The sequence below is a fragment of the Pantherophis guttatus genome, chromosome 4 (assembly GCF_059756535.1).
Source record: "Pantherophis guttatus breed Tessera chromosome 4, ASM5975653v1, whole genome shotgun sequence".
Lineage (NCBI taxonomy): Eukaryota > Metazoa > Chordata > Lepidosauria > Squamata > Colubridae > Pantherophis > Pantherophis guttatus.
The window spans coordinates 113,221,117-113,238,013 of NC_142066.1; the positions used below are offsets into that span (position 1 = coordinate 113,221,117).

The 16,897-nt window shown below is 35.5% G+C and overlaps 2 protein-coding genes across 11 annotated transcripts in view; one reads left to right on the forward strand and one right to left on the reverse strand.

Moving 5' to 3' along the window:
- Positions 1 to 7,780, forward strand: part of SGO1 (shugoshin 1) — a 36,346-nt gene extending 28,566 nt beyond the window's left edge. For all 6 annotated transcript variants that reach the window (XM_034402243.3, XM_034402241.3, XM_034402242.3 and 3 more), the window contains 5 exons: positions 403 to 470; positions 1,418 to 1,572; positions 4,558 to 5,403; positions 5,853 to 6,027; positions 6,149 to 7,780. In XM_034402243.3, coding sequence (XP_034258134.2) covers positions 403 to 470; positions 1,418 to 1,572; positions 4,558 to 5,403; positions 5,853 to 6,027; positions 6,149 to 6,287 — 1,383 coding nt within the window. In that variant the 3' untranslated portion in view covers positions 6,288 to 7,780. The remainder of the gene's footprint in view (positions 1 to 402; positions 471 to 1,417; positions 1,573 to 4,557; positions 5,404 to 5,852; positions 6,028 to 6,148) is intronic.
- Positions 7,781 to 9,401: 1,621 nt separating this feature from the next.
- Positions 9,402 to 16,897, reverse strand: part of KAT2B (lysine acetyltransferase 2B) — a 111,791-nt gene continuing 104,295 nt past the window's right edge. For 3 of the 5 annotated variants that reach the window (XM_034402238.3, XM_034402237.3, XM_060685756.2), the window contains 5 exons: positions 11,602 to 11,716; positions 10,979 to 11,015; positions 10,728 to 10,791; positions 10,568 to 10,652; positions 9,402 to 9,705 (listed from right to left, as the gene is read on the reverse strand). In XM_034402238.3, coding sequence (XP_034258129.2) covers positions 9,512 to 9,705; positions 10,568 to 10,652; positions 10,728 to 10,791; positions 10,979 to 11,015; positions 11,602 to 11,716 — 495 coding nt within the window. In that variant the 3' untranslated portion in view covers positions 9,402 to 9,511. The remainder of the gene's footprint in view (positions 9,706 to 10,567; positions 10,653 to 10,727; positions 10,792 to 10,978; positions 11,016 to 11,601; positions 11,717 to 16,897) is intronic. The other 2 variants (XM_087892576.1, XM_087892575.1) reach the window with 1 other exon arrangement.

The following is a 16,897-nucleotide window of genomic DNA, read 5'->3' on the forward strand; positions in this document are numbered from 1 at the left end:
CTTCCTATTTTTTTACACCTACTTTTTGCAAAAATATAGTGATAGCACTAAAATGAGATTTGATAATATGGGATTTATTTTTAATATTATTATTGTCCTAATGAAGGTGTATAATGAACATACAGTAATTAGAAATGCAGTATCTTTACCTGTAGACATTAATTCAATGTTAAAAACATGAGCCTTGATTAATGTTTTGGAAGATTTGAATTACACAGGGAGTTTCTATTTTTTACAATGACCTACTATAGTTTTAATTCCTCTTACTGACCTTTCACTGGTAGAATTCCACTTACTGACCTTTCACAGTAGGAACCCATGTTTATGCATATTTTTCAAATATTGCATCTGACTCAATTATGGATACTTAAATGTTTTTCATCATGTCTTTAATTTCCGTAGAATACAGTTCTGTATAACTCTGAACATGACGAAGGTGCTTCTGGAAGTTTAAAGAAGCCTGATTCTTTGTAAGTATACTTCACAAATTTGGATGTTTAAACAAAACAATTGGTTTTTAAAATTTGTTTTAAGAATGCATAAAATACTAATGTAAGCAGTGTATATAACCAATTGATACCAGTTGACCCAGTGGATTCACAGCAACATACTATAAAAGTATAATAAAATTTATAATTATATTACTACCCTAAGTCACTCAAGTCCTAAAGACCTTTTTTAATGTTCAAGTTGTTAACAACTTCCAAGAGAGTAACAACAACTCTAGCAAGGGTGAGATGTGATGTATGAGAACAAGTACAAGCTGATCCAAAGAAAGGGATCAGGACAAAGAACACCTGCTTTGTGAGCAGGGATGGGGGTGGGGTTTTCCTTTCACAACTCTTAATAGTTGAGGACTTTCAGCAGGCATTCTCTGTCCTTTCATTAGATGAGTAAGCAGTATCAGAAATATCCAGGCCCTGACAAAATGTAAAAAATAAATTCTGCAAGGCAAGTATATTTTGAAATAGATTTGAGGTGATTGGCTGTTTTCAATTTAGTTAATATAAGGAAAGATATGGGTTTTGTATTAATTAATAGAATAAGATTAGTAGTTTAATTTTATTATTCTGGGGTGGAAATAACAAAGCATTATTATATTATATTATTTAAGTGTTAAAAAATCATTAGAGATTATGAACCTTTTGATTTTACAAGACTATATATTATTTGAAGTTTGGTTAGAGATTTTTTTACATTAAAAATTCATGAAAGTATAAGTTACATTTGATAAGAAATAACTCTTCTTTTATTTCACCTTTTTAAATGTTCCTGAAAGGTATTACATTTGAAATAGTCATTCAAATTTAATTTAAGAAGCAGATTTAGAAAGATGAAAAAAATTAATGCATGGTTTTCCAGTGTAACAACCTGTTTTAACGTAGATATTTAAATCTATCTAATCTATCTTTCATAGGGCACTTCTAAGGCACATTCTTGCTGTAGAAGTAGATAAAGAAGATGCAGATGAAATACAGGATAAAGTGGAAAAGCTTTATTATTATTCAGATTCTGACTTAAATTTCTGTGATGACATTGAGAATACAGCTTCAGTGTCTCTGACAAATACAGGTGAGCAATCCCAAAATTAAATTTACAAAAGTCAGGCAAAGCTTTAACTATTGGTTTATGCATATTGCATATTGCATTTGCCTGTTTACTTAGGAATTGTTCTTAAAGCTTGAAAAGGCTCAAACTATAATTTTTTTGTAATATACGAATGAAGAAATAAAATATACAGTTATAGTTCATAAAAAATAGCTATTAGGATTCTAGAAAAGTAAAATGATGTCAGTCCAGAGTAAGAAATGTATCTATTATATTTTCAGTATGAAGGGTTTATATATTTAAAAGCTCAGGTTTTTTTAAATACAGCTTTAAATTGTATTAAACAATACAGCATTAAACAAATAATATTGGTCAGTCTTTCATCAGAAGAGGGCCAGATCAAAAGTAGAAAGCAAATACATATAATTAATCTAGTGCATTCTTTAAATAATTACAAAATGTTTTTGCTAGGCCCAGTGATTGATTAATCCATAGTTCATGAGTTCATACATTCCAAAGTTTGGTATATACAGTAGTTCAGAAGTCACATTAATACTTTTCTCAAAATTATCTCAAAATTAAACTGGGAACATAGCAGAACAAACCCTTATAATAGGTATGTGTACCCACAATCATTTTATTTTTCCAAGATAAAAGGATTTGATAACTGCAACTCTGTTCTCTGCAGTGAATATTTAAATAGTAGTTGTTTGTGGAATTAAGTCTCAATTAAAAAATATGCTTAACATTCTTTAAGAATTATTGGTTTATCAGTATGGACTGTTCCAACTCCTTATTGCAAATTACTTATATCCATTTAAATTTTTTTAATTGTATGTTTAAATTTTTTCAAATCATATTTCTGGACAATTGTTAATTTACAGGTCTTAGACACTGCTGAAGTATCTATTATGCAGTTCAAATTGTGAAGTCAGACTTGAATGTATTAGAATCCTGTATTTTTTAACATTTGTTTATTTTGGTGCCTTCAGGTCAGTATTGACTCGTGGTGACTGCCTGGACTAGTCCCTGCAGTTTTCTTGGCAAGATTTTCAGAAATGGTTTGCCATTGCCTGTTAAGTAGAGTTGAAGAGAAGTAATTGGCTCAATGTTACCCAGATGAATTTGTGCCTAAAACAGGGTTAAAACTCAGCTCCCATTTTTAGTCTGGTATCTAACCATTACAATATATCCTCAACATACAATTATTTTGTTCAACAACCATTCAAAGTTAGGTTGGCATTGAATAGAGGGACAATTGTAGTCCTGGAAGTTACAGCTGTTGTATCATCTAGTCATGTGATCAAAGTTTGGGCACTTGGCAACTTACCCACACTTACGACTGCAGAGTTGCTTCATCTCTCCCCACTGAATATCTGCACCCCATCTATGCCCTTTTGAATCTCTGCCACCCTAGTTGACCTTTGCCATCTTCTTGTCCCTATTGCTGACCAAGAATGCCCAGCCTGGCCCTGAAGGCTTTCTTCCAAAGACCACTGAAGTTCAGTTTCTTGGTTAGGCCTGGGGAAGATGGCCTCATATGGCCAGCATCTGCCTCAAAGAGCCAGAGCAGGTACACCTCAGCAGCAGCAGGAGCAAGACGACAACAAAGATCAGCTGAGATGTCAGGGTCTCAGAGTGCAGGATGGCCAGGATGACTGACTAGGACAATTTTGGGGCAGCTGAAGCTTCCCAGGGCAACTGCAATTTTTTGCTGCGCTGCTGGGGTGTTTGAGGTTTCCCAAGATAACTGCAGCTTTGTGCTGGATGGCTGGGATTTTACAGCATACTGCAACTCAGGGGCTGCTTATAACCCCAAAGTTGTGATGTGCCAAGAAGCCCTTGAGCTGCAGCAGCCCCAGAGCCACCTTGGTCTGTGGCTTCTTGCCATTCTGCAGGGCAGGGTGCGGGATAACAAAAAGGGCAGAGATGAGAGAGAATATAGTCAATTGGAGAGTGTTGAAAGGGAGGTGCCTTGGAAGAATCAGGTCTAGGAAGGACCAAGCCTGAATGGCTTAGATTGGTGTGGATCCTCAGCTACTGATGGCAATGGGGAGGGCCATAATTGCTGAAATTAAATTATGCTATCACATATCACATTTTATGGCTATATTGTTAGCAATAGAAATTCTGGTCCCAATTACCATCAAAACTTGAGGATTATGGTTCCTACAATTTATTTTTTCATGTCCTGCCTTGAGTGAAGGGGAAAAAATCTTAATTGAAAAGCAAAGTGGGCATGATGCAGGTGGTTGGGGGCACAACTTATAAGAATGTCAGGAAGGTTTGTCAGAGAGGCAGCAGACAAAATTGGGGAGGAGAGGCAACAGAAGAGTTGTGGAAGCAGAATATGCATGTGCACCAGTTTACTAGAGTCTCGGGAAAAAACATTTTGAGTACTACTAATTTTTAAAGCCTTAAAAGCTCCAGTCAAAGATAATCAGAAATGCTCTGTCATGATGAATCTATTTGGGTATTAAGATCAGGATGGCAGGCTATTTTGAAGACGGCCCCATTATTAGAAAACTCTCTTTCTAGCAAATGAGTGTTGCCTCCTGGGCTACATCCAGGTTATGGAATGCACTTTTTTGGGAATTATTTTTGGCCTACAGTTTTGGTAATTGAATGTTTTTTAAAAAACTATCTTTTCCTAGCCTTTGAAATGGTGCCTTTAATTTATATTTTTCACTTTTTAGAAGCTTTATGACATTCTATTAACTGTCTTGCTAATACAAAGAGATGGTATAAATTAAATAAATAATGTATTTAAATATAAGTAATACATGTATCATTTGACTGGAAGAATTTAATAACAACTATAGAATTTCATTATTTGCATCTAATAAATTTTATTAACTATACTTACTGTTTCCAGAATAGTAGAACTTATTACTTATTATGGAAAGTATGATTTATAAATCTATACATTTGCTTAACTTTCTATAGAAAATAAGTTATTTCTTTTTAAATATAGCTTTGCTGGTCACTGATGCATACCTTAAATTCTAGGTTACCAGAATTATTCCTGTGAAGATCATCCAGATCATGTAACCTCTGGGAGCAGAATTATTTCAGTTGATGAAGACAAGCAAACTGATTATTCTGTACCTAAAAATGTTTCTACCCGTCGTCGTTATTTAAAAATTAATTCCTTCAGTGAAGTCTTTGAATTAGATGATGGCATGCCAGCTATCAGTGTTGATCTTTCATGTTCAAAGAATATTAATGAAAATTCTGAAGAAATGTCTATTAGTCAGGAGGACAAGCATAATGTAAACATTGATAAATGTGAATCAGATATGCAAATTGAATCTGATAAAAGTGAATCAGATACACAAATTGAAAAGGCCACAGCTTTTTCAGAACAAAGTAATCTTAATAATACTGGTGGCTTTAAAACTAAGAAAGGGAAGGGTCAGAAGAGAAAATTGGTAACCACAAAAAATGTGCCCAAGGCAAAATCCAATAAAGACAAAAACTGCAGTAAGCATGCAGGACCTAAACAAAAAGCAAATACATCCATTTGTTCCAATGATGCTTATGATTTTATTAGTGAAGAGTCTGTTCATATAACACCTTTCCGGCAAAACAAACAAAATGAACATGTTGATGACAAAGAGTATACAAAAGAAAGAGAAATCTGTAGTAGTGAATCATCTATTTCAGAAGAAGATCCTGACGATAGTCTCTATGTGCCTTACTCAAAAAAATCAAAATCCAATGAAACTCTAAATACTGGAACAGATGTAATCCCACTACGCACAAAATCACGATCAAAGAAAACTGTGTTTGAGCAACATTATATAAATCCTGAGGGGGAAAGCAGGAATACCAAGACACTTGAATCTCATTTGGGTAAGAAAATTCTTGCTTTCTGTGTGTATTATTATAGAAATGTATTACTTTAGAACATGGTTCTCAATCTCCAGTACTGGAATCAAAAATAGTACATAGTTGCAGATTCTAAAAATTGTGTGCATTTTTTGCTAATACCTTTCAAAATATATTTTTTAAATGAATATGCACAAGTGCATTGTTTCATTGCTCTTGCCCTTGCAATATGAGCTTAAAAAATTGACCATACTTTGAAGGTAGCCAATGAAGCATTGAATTTTTGTTTTAAATGAACAAGCTGCAGTGGTCATAATTTAAGAATTAAATATTGTTTATATTCAGTAATATTTTCAAATTTTAAAATTGAGTGAGTTCCCTTCAGATTAGTATTGCTAATGCTAACTTGAGGGGAGGGGGGGAATAATAATGGTAATTATTGGGGGAAAAGTGACAGTACTTTCTTTCAACAGATGAATCATCTGAGGCACTTCAAAAACATCATCTCAATGATATTACCAATGTTGCATCAACTTCTTACCAAACAAGAATTTCTTACCTAGCCTTCGGGACTGCAGCAAAAGATGCTACTCACCAAAAACGTAGAAGTACTAGTTATGTCAGTTATAAGGAGCCAAGTCTCAGTGGGTTAGTATCTGACTTATGGTTTTTCCTACTGTAAGATCTACATTAATTTCATATTTTTGTTATTATTTGAATTGTTTCAATTTATGAATTTTACAAAAAACAAATTAATTTGTTTTGATAGGAAACTCAGAAGAGGAGACCCGTTTACAGATACCAGCTTTCTGAACTCTCCCATTTTTAAAGAGAGAAAGAACACCAAATCCAAATCACTTAATAAAAAATTGCTGTCCAGATACAATGAAGCATTTGTTGGTTATTAAGATACTTTTCATGGAGTACACTTAGCTTCTCATTTATATTATGCTGAAAACATATTAACTAAAATTCTAGATTAAGCTTTTGGATATTTCTGATCTAGATTTATGAATACTTTGATAATATTTTATATCACATATACCACCTTCTAGAATTTATCTATTCAGAAAGATGTGAATAACCTATTATTATTTTAATAGCTACTTCCTGAACATGATAGAAAATAATAGGTTTAATGCAGATTATCATTTATTTGATAACAAATACAGTTCATTTTAACAGTCTGTCATTAGAAATAAAGTTAAACTGTGTTGTACTTTCTGAATTATTACTTATATGTCATAATAAAATTTTGAATAATTTTGATTAAAGGTAATTTGGTTTAATTATCAATACTAGCATGTTTTCAGCCTCCATATTCTTGCAACTATTCTAACAGTTTGTAAAAAAATAAGCTTAATATGTTAACTTGTAGGTTTATTAGGAATAAATACCAGTGAACTCTCTAGGAGTTCTGAATAAATGTGAGATGGTTTATATTTCACAGCTATCCAATTTCCACATTGTCATAAGTCTTTTGTGATGTGATGTATCTAAAGTTATATGCTAGTATTTTTATTCATTTATTTCAAGGCAACTATTAGTCTTCTGATAGCACTTACAGCAAAGAGAAAGATAAGTAGAAACCTATACATACCAGTATTCACTTTTAGTATAAGAATTTTAACTAATAGTTATATCCAAAATTGCTTATTTCTTGTCTTTTGTGTCTTTAGATTGTAAGTCTATGGTATCAGGGGTTTAACTAGTTTTTCTAAATAGATGTAAGTCATAAATAACATGTTTTGATTTCACTTGAAACCTTATATTAATTTCTATGAAAACTAGAAATTCCATTGAATTTGCTACTGCACAGTGAGTTCCAGTTCTTATTACCTGAAGGTGTTATAGTATACTTATATTCCATTTCATAAAATTAGAGGTACTCTACAAACAATGAGTATGTCCGGTATTTTTATATGCAAATTACAAAATAGCACACAAGATCAATGTTATACATATAATTTAAAACCATTTTATACCAGTACAATAAATAATTTTACAAATGTAAAATTTCAGTTAAAGTATTTAAACACATACTGTGTATAACTTTATTGCACAATATCTATGAAAATAATCTTTAAATTAGAAACCAAAATGTTCTCAATATAGAAGAGACTCTAATTTCAAGACAATAAGAATCTTTGAAAATAACACTTTCACAGGATATCAAGCTTTAGAGGTGACTGTTGGCCCAGTTTACAAAATACATGAAAATTACTATTTAAATATTCTAAAACAAAGTTGCATCATTGTACCTTAAATACAAAGCTCATTCTGGTTTATATAAAGCGCTAAGGCATTTCTATATTACTATTTTGTCTATTATGTACCATTTCCTTCTAGCAATGTTCATCTAATCAGAATAAAACATTACTACAGGCATTGTGCCAAAAAAGCTCCTTTGTATTGTCGTTTGTTACTTTCTACAAGTTTACTAGTGAAATATTTCAGCATTAACAGTGTCTTTGTGTGTACATGTGTGTGTACACACACACACACATACTAGGGGTATCTTACTTTCCCCTCCAGTGTTGAGATACATTGTAGAACTGAGTGGTTAATGAGTATGGCTTCCCTAATAACTAATGATATCAAATGAAGTTTATTTCTTATGTATAATGTAAGAAGTAGCTCAAATATATATGGAATTAATAATAAAATTCAAGTTCCTAATTTAAAAAAACTGGTATTAGTCCAAGTAGAAGTTAACAGTGGGATAAAAATCTACTCAAAGCTGCTTTTATAAAATTATTTTATCTATGGCAAGACACAAACCAAATTGTATGCTATGTGGCATTGGGCTGGATGCAGTCAAATTCTGAACTAGCCACTAAAATCTATCAATCTTGTTAGTTGTGCTTTCAGATTTCAGTATGTTTCGTATAACTCTACAATGCAGATAGCTATGGAAAAACTATGCACATCAGCCTCTGTTACAGTTAAGTGGGAGATATTCTCATCTGCACTAAAATTAAATATGGTTTCTTATCAATCAGATATTACTGACCTTATTGTTTAGTTAAGTACACATTCTTCAGGGAGGTATGCTTTAGTTGTATGCATTTATTAACATATACTATACTCGGGGCTATTCAAATTATTGTCCATTCCACCAACTCATTACAGCACCTAATGTATTTTTTGCAAAATGGCTTTCATGCATAAAGATTCATACTAATGTGTAAAGACAAAGCTATTGCTAGATTGGGTTCAATAGTAGAAATAGTACTTTTCTAAATCTACTAAAAGATTAAGCAAAAGTTAGGAGTTTAACACAAAGTCTGATGTTCTTTTCAGAACTTGACCTAAGTGAAAATGATGCTACATTTTCCTTGAAATGTAAATATAAGGAACCAAGATCCAATCTGGACTAGTCTTCTGAGCTTTCAGACTTGTGCTGGAACCCATCCTCAAAAACCCATCCTCAGCCCTGAAAATGGGTCCAGCACAAGTCTAAGACTAAATTGCTTAACACATTGTAAGCCACCCTGAGTCTCCAGAGAAGGGCGGCATATAAATTAAAAGCAAAAAAAAAAAACCCTCTGGTCCCAGTGACTGCCCCAGATTGCATCCTGCAACATCCTGGGACATGTGTATTTGCCTTCATTCTAAGAACCAAATTCACAGAAGAAATTAAACTTCCACCTAATGGAATTCCTTTCTTATATCTTAAGCACCTTCTCTTAGTGAATGTTTTATTTCTGTGTGTGTGTGTCTATGTATGTGTGTGTGTGTGAAAATAAAATATATTCATTGTATATGTATTAGCATTATATATTATATATAATTCATAATATATAATTCATTTCCCCTTTCATTAACATCTTTGCTGTAAAAATAATCCATTTTTCAATCTGATACATTAAGCTTAAACATTCACTGCTTGGAAATTTACCCTTTCCAAATCTCCAAAAAGTTTGTGCAATACATCTAATAAAAATTGAATACACCGCAAAAGGGCATGCAAGTGTACATTTAAAAATACTTTAATAAAATAAACTCTTCTATAATACATGTTTAAAAGTGCTAGTTAAGAAAGTTTTATTTTATAAACAAGTTTCAAATCTAGTGAAAGAACTGCATATTTTGCTGTTACATTAGGCATCTTAATTGTATGAGAAAAAAATTATTTGTCAATTAATCCAGCTTCTTTAATTTTTGTGTAGAAGAATTTCTCCAGTATATTGGCACATTTGTAATATTCACTTTCAGGTGGGTTGTACTCTCTGCAGTTAGTAAACACTCGCTGCATATCTGCCATGAATAATTTCTTAGATACGTAGTATCTGTTCTTCAGTCGTTCACTCATAGTTTTCAGATCTGTATAACAACAAACATCTTATTACTATAATATCATTTGGTTCTGTGTTTCCCCCTCTTCAGTGAAAAAATGGCTAATCACTGAACTTCAGTTATTTCAGTGCTACATAAAATCATGGTTTATATAATCACACACTTGCCTCCTTTTTGCAGCTGAACCATCATTCTTTATAAATTATGAATCTGCCATCCAGTTGCAAAAAATGAATGTTGGCAGGTATTCTGTTGTTTTTAGGAGTGGGGTGAGTAAAAATCATCTCACTGGAGGAGAATGCTGCTTTTTAAACTACCTAATTATTGTTTGGGCAAAGAAGAAAGCTCTCCTGTTTACAATCTATTTCTGAGTGCTGATGACACAGGTGAACCCAAACAGAAAAATCCCTTGCATGAGCTCCCACACAAGATGTTCAAGATCATTTTCCTACATATCTCCTTTTTCTAATGCAAGTATCACTAAACTGACATTACACTGAAAAAAAAGTTTCTGATGGCTGTGCAAAATTGATGGAACAAGCATATTTTATATTTATATTATATTTTATTGAATTTGTATACCGCCCTACTCCCGAAGGACTCAGGGCGGTGAACAGCCATGAAATAAAACATATAAATACAAAATTTAAAATAGATTAAAACGAATTAAATAATTTGGCTGAACAAATTTAAAACCCCAATAATTTAAAACCAGATTTAAAATTTCCATTTAAAAAGGGGAAAGACTTAGGTCAGGCCGGCTTGGTGAAATAGGAAGGTCTTAAGCGCGCGACGGAAGGTACGCAGATCCGCATGCTTTTACAGTTCCATATTTTAAATTTTATTTTCACTTTCTGTAAAGGCCTTTATAAAATACTAATGGCAATACCCATAGGAAATCTTATAACTTCATAATATCCAGGAGCCTCTGTTCTCTTCACTGGTTCCATGAAAGGCCAAGCACTTTGGTGGCTCTAGGAAAAAAAGTATTACTGATTAATGTTTTATATCAGAAAACATTTCATGAGATTTACAGAAACAAAACATACCTTGACCTGTTGTAGAATGTTTTTTAACGTGCTGTAAAGTTGATCCAGATCTTTGGTTTCTTTACTTAAAACAAAATGCAAACAAGATTAAAATGTATGGTCTGTACGGTTATTTTAACTAACTTACCAATGATAATAACAAAACTCTATATTCTGCTGTTAGAAATACAGATTCAATTATTTTTAAGGAATGTATTAATAGTCAATTTGAAAAGAGTTTTATTTAATTTATTTTACTCAACAATGCTTACCCCTTCTCTTTGTTACTTGGTTTCCAGCCAGTCTCTCCTATGAAGCAAAATTAAAGCAAACGGTAAATAAAAAATAATAAGTTACAATGTATGGTCTTAAATCCATATACTCTGCTTTAGAGCAGGGCTGTTAAATTCATGGGCCGTGGGCCGGATGCGTCATGAGCTGGCCACGCCCACTCCCGGTTTAGCAAAGGGGAGACAAGTCCCGATACGTCATGTGAGAACACGAGTTTAACACCCCTGCTTTAGAGGATAAGCCAACATTCAGATATATCTGAATATCTTAAAGAACAAATTCCCAACAATTAATATCTACATACAAATCAGTCAAGGAAGCATCAGAACTCTACCAGCTTTTAATTCCTAAAGTATAAAAGTAATGGTAATTATTTATGTATTAATTCTGGCTAATAACAAGAAAATAAAGAATCCTGTCACGATACACAATTAAAATACATAATGTCAGTAAAAGTTTATAAATAACCAAGAGCCATATCATTTCTGGAGAAGAGAATCCAGTAGTTTAAAATTAAATTAAACCAATATTTGCAGAAAAGGGTAAAAATCATTAAACATGACCTTGGCAATATAACAAACAGCTAAAAGCACAGGGTACATACTAATTCCAGGAATACTTTCTATTGGAATCTGTCGTACTCCATCTTTGAAACAAGAAAGGCCAGGATAAACTTTCTGAATCTGTGCTTGCTTCCTTTCAATTAATTTTTTAATGATCTGAAATTAAGACAAAAACAGTAGTATAAAAAGCAATATTATTTTAAATGAGATTAATTTTTGAACAGGTTCATATTTGAACAAGTGAATGTTCAGTAAAAAGTAAATAAAAGTGAATATTTACAGGGGAATGAACATATGGATCTGAAATATTGATATTTGTAAGCCATTTATCCAATGTATTAAACGCAAATGTGAATGTGGAACTCATCTGTAGCACATATTTATATAATTGCTTCTTTGATAATGATACTGAAGGACACCATTGTCATGCATGATCAATGCCTACATTTAGAGTTGTATTTCTCATACTAGCCTTCCTCTTCTTATTGGCCTTGATAGTTTGATTTGGCGCAGTGCTGCCAGCACCAGGTGGTTCTCCCACCTATTGGAAGAAATGTTGAATATGTATAGTTGCAGGTGCTGATAACCTTAGGCATCCAGGGTTTCATATAATCAGAAATATAATTGGGCTCTTCAGACCCGTTCAGAATCCAGTCTCATTGGAAATTCAGGAAGATGTTCACAGTCAACTGGTTTTTTCCTCACAATGATGGTATTTGCAGATTTCTCCCACCCACCCTCTCAGAGGTCAGTCACAGAAAAAGCAACAGAAGAGCAGGACTGGAAAGGGTAGTGGGGAAAGTAAATATTTGGGCTCAAAATTAAGGGCACATGGAGATCCAAAATATCTGAAAATCTTGATTTTTTAAAACTTTCATTGCTCAGATAGTTTGTAGAGGCAATGCAGACAAACATTATTATTAGGATTAGCAAGGAATTAGTGACATATATTGATTTATTAAGAAAAGTCTAGAAACGTAGAGCTTATTCTGAGGTAGCCTGCTTGTATTCACTCTTGCTTGCTGAACATAGAAGGTGGGGGGAAATTTTCATGTAACTTCAAAGCTTTTCTTCCTATGGCAGTCTCACACTTTCAATTCCCATCCCAGAGTTATGTGCCAGCAAGTCAAGGTCAGGTCTTGCAGTCTCCTTACCACAGCTGGACCATGAAGTCATGGTGCCAAGTTTTTATAAAAACTATGGGGTTGTTATTAGTGGGGAGCTTCTGCAGTGGAACCTAGTGCTGGGTACTGTTGAAAAATTAATTGTGCTTGAGGCATCTCTATTTATTAAGGAGCTCCTGACAGCCTGTAAGAGATTTATAATATTATCTTGCTTGGTATGTATGCTTTTTAAGTTATGCTTTCAGATGTGTTTGTTTGGGATAAAGCTTAAAATCCTTTTATTTACTGGAGTCTCTATGTTGAGAATAATCAATTGCCTGGGCATGTGATCATTGCCCTGACACTTGGCAAAACACTATTGGTAACAAAGATGGGATCCAGTGACAATGTGCTGGTTCTGGGAAAGAAAATCTGCAAATCAAGGAAATGATGGCAGAATTATATCACTGGTTGACTCAGCATAATGTCTGGGGGCCAGTGGCTCAAAACCTAAACCACCAGTTGATCTTATCTACATGCCTACAGAAATTGGCACAATTTAGAGACTCTTCTACTAATGCAAAACTTCAATGCATATCATTATTGGGAGTAGGAGAGAAGACGGGGAAGAAATAAGTGGATGGACTAGTCCAGGGCTGCCAAACTCCCAGCCCGCTAATAATAATAATGCTCCATAATGCCTGGGAGCAATTAGAAGCTTCTCAGTGAAAGGTATAGCAGCAAGCTGAAGAAATCGTTACTTCTAAAAGTCAGTAGATCCTTTTAAGAGAGGCACTCGAATGTGCATAGGAGGAATTCAGCACAGGGATAAGCAGTAACTATAGCTGTTCAGATTGCAAAATTAAAGTTAAAGCACCATAAACAGTTGAAGAAAGGGTACATACCCAATCCTTATAAAGATAGACCTCTTATCTCATCCCAGCAGTGAAATGTAGAAATCTGACATGGAGATAGGTGGGATTTGATGATGAGGAATCCAGTTTGACAGAGGGTAAAGGAATTGAGAATGTTTGGGTGGCTAACATAGAACTCTTGGTCACTAATAAACCTAAAAGGCCACCTGGCAATCCAGAGACTGCTCAAACAACATGGACTGGTTGAGATTATACTCAGCTGGAATCAGTGGTGAAATCTAAAGTTTGTTACTACCGGTTCTGTGGGCGTGGCTTGATGGTGGTGGGGTAATGTGATTGGGTGGGCATGGTCAATTTTTTTTCTTTTAAAACCATTTTTTCTATAACCTCTTCGGTGAAGAGGTTGTAAAAGAATGCTTTCAAAAGGCTCTGACGATCCCAGCTGAATTGCCTGATCGGCAGAGGCTTTTTTTTTAAAAAAAAAGCCTCTGCCAATCAGGCAACTCAGCTGGGATGATCCCTTTGACTATCCCAGCTGAGCTGCGCGATCATCAGAAGCTTTTTTTTTTTTTTACTTTTAAAAGCATTTTTTTCGGCCGAAAAGGTTGTAGAAAAAATGCTTTTAAAAATTAAAAGAAAAAGCCTCTGATGATTGTGCAGCTCAGCTGGGCGTGCTACCAGTTCTCCAAACCACCTGCCTCCATCGCTACCGGATCGGGTGATCCGGTCTGAACTGGAAACACTTCATCCCTGGCTAGAATCAGTTGACATGTCTAAGATATTAATAGGCAGAAGCTAGGAGAGGCCCATTTAATGAAAGGAACTCCTTCCTATATGCATAATCCCCAGATAAATCCAGGGCTGGGAATATTGATAGTGGAGGTCATAGTGTTGATAGAGAAATTAGGACGTTATGGCGAACCTATGGCACGCATGCCACAGGTGGCACACAGAGCCCTCTATGCGGGCATTATAGCCATTGCCCCAGTTTAGCTCCATCATGCATGCACACATGCCTCCCACTGGCCAGCTGGTTTTCGGATCTCTGCCACGCATATATGGGGATGGGGCATCCACGAGTGGTTGAGCGTGCATGTGTAGAGGCGGGACACACATGGGGGGTCTTGTGCGCACACATGCGGGGCGAGGTCATGCAGGAGATTGCGCACCCATGCATGGGAGCGGAGCATGCACATTGCATTATGGGTGTGTACATGCACACATGCGAGCACATTTGTGCACGCACATGTCCTTTGGGCACTCAGTGCCAAAAAGGTTAGCCATCCCTGAATTAGGAGATGCAAGGCTCCCAAGCCTTGTACCCAAGTAGCTACGGAGGGAGACAGTTTTGAGAAAAGAGAATCCAATAATAGAATCTCACAGGTAAAATGTTTATAGAACTTCTTAAAAATGTGGGCCAAAAGCAGATATACATTGCCTTCCAAACTTAGAATAGTATAAAAGGTGGAAAGAAAAATGTTCCCCTGATGGGGAAAAGGGGTCATGAAAATGCACAGGTGAGGGAAACTATCCCAACTGCCCCACCTGAAGAGCAATTTTGTCCCTCTCTATCTAGAAGAGAAATTGGGAGTGGAGGATGCCCCAGCCTCTGCATTAGCGGCGGTAAGATTCCAGTGGTAAGGGTAATAAAGACAGGAATCCCTGGAGACCAACACCCTAATTTACCCCTAACAATTTACTAATCTATTGTGTTTATGATTATTCCAGACCCCAGTGTACCATTTTGCTTTTGAAATTCCAACTATTTTAAGTGGGAAGAGCAAAATTGACCCAGCTCCCCAAACATGACAAACCTTCTGTAGTTGAAGCAATGATTCCTTTATTAGGAGCCCCAGCAGCCCCAGCAGCCCCAGCAAAAGGTTTCTCTTTCACCACAGGCTAACAAGTCTGTCCAGTAGGGAGATGAATAGTTGTCTTCCACATCCATATCTGATGCCCTGCTGGAGGAGGAATAGCTTCTTCGCCTGCTTTGAGGTTAAAAGACCTGTCTCTGGGGCTCTAGCTCAAAGGCCCTATAATCTTCAGTCACTCACCCTGCATGAACATGAAGTGAGAGCTATGCTGAAATCCATAAATCCCAACAAAGCTGCAGGTCCAGACAGAGTGCTGTGGGAAGTGGTAAAAACCTGCGGTGACCAATTAACAGGGGTCCTGACAAGGATTTTTAACATCTCCCTGCAATTGGCTAGAGTTCCATCTTGCTTGAAAGCAGCCAAAATCATTCCAGTTCTGAAGAAAGCAGCCATAAACAGCCTGAATGACTATAGACCAATTGCACTGACATCTATAATGATGAAGTGCTTTGAGAGACTGGTTCTACAACACCTCAGGTCCTGTGTTCCACTAAATTTTGATCAACACCAGTTTACTTATAGAAGCACAGGTCTCTTCTCCTCTGCCTTCTGCACATCTGCACATCAGGCACTGGACCCAGCTGTTCCTCCTCTTCCTCATCAGCCACCTCCAGACCTGGAGGCTGTTGACTCTTCATCTGAGGGCTGATGGATGGCCCAGGCTCCGCCTCTGTCTCTCTCCCTTCCAGCTCCATTCCCTCTTCCCCCTCAGGTTGCCTTGATGCTGACCATTACTCCCTCATTTGATTCGGCTGCTGGAAGGACCGGCAGCCAACAGGCCACAACACCACCTTTGAAAATACCCCCACAATACAGTTAAACAATACTGACTGAAGGGGAGGTGGGCAATAAAGAGATATCTGAAATCATACAGGAGGGCTTTTGAAAGTTGCAATTTTAAGGCTAGATGTATCTCGTTTTAATTTTGTTGCATGGTCTCTGAAAAAGCTGACAGGACAAGGAGAATGACAGCAGATTACTGTCAATTAATTAAGCATGCCCCATTACTGTCAGCAGTGTCTGTAACTTTTATACAATTTATAAATATTGATTATTGTACTTTTTGTCTTTAGTAATGCATTTGAAGGCATTTAATAAAAAGAATGAAATCTGATATGTTTTTGCTTTATAAAATTTAAGGTATAATTCAGTGTATACATTTGGCCACTGTAAACAGAATGCTGAGTTATTGTCAAATTTATATACTTTATTCTTCCTTTCTTTTAAGCCATGGAAAGGAAATGCTAACAATATTTTATAAAGAGTCATCTGGTGTGGTGATTGAAGGCACCAGAATAGAAACAGAGTACTGGCTTTACTTCTTTTCATTGTCTTCCAGCCCTAGGAAGGAGGCATTGGCAAACCACCTCCCAAAAAGTTGCCACCAATGCTAAGAGTCAAGATTGATTTAAAAACAAAAGAAAGGAAATCCCCAGCTCAGGGTTGTCAAAAGAAAGTAGAAGCAGTAATGTTGCTTCTACTTCT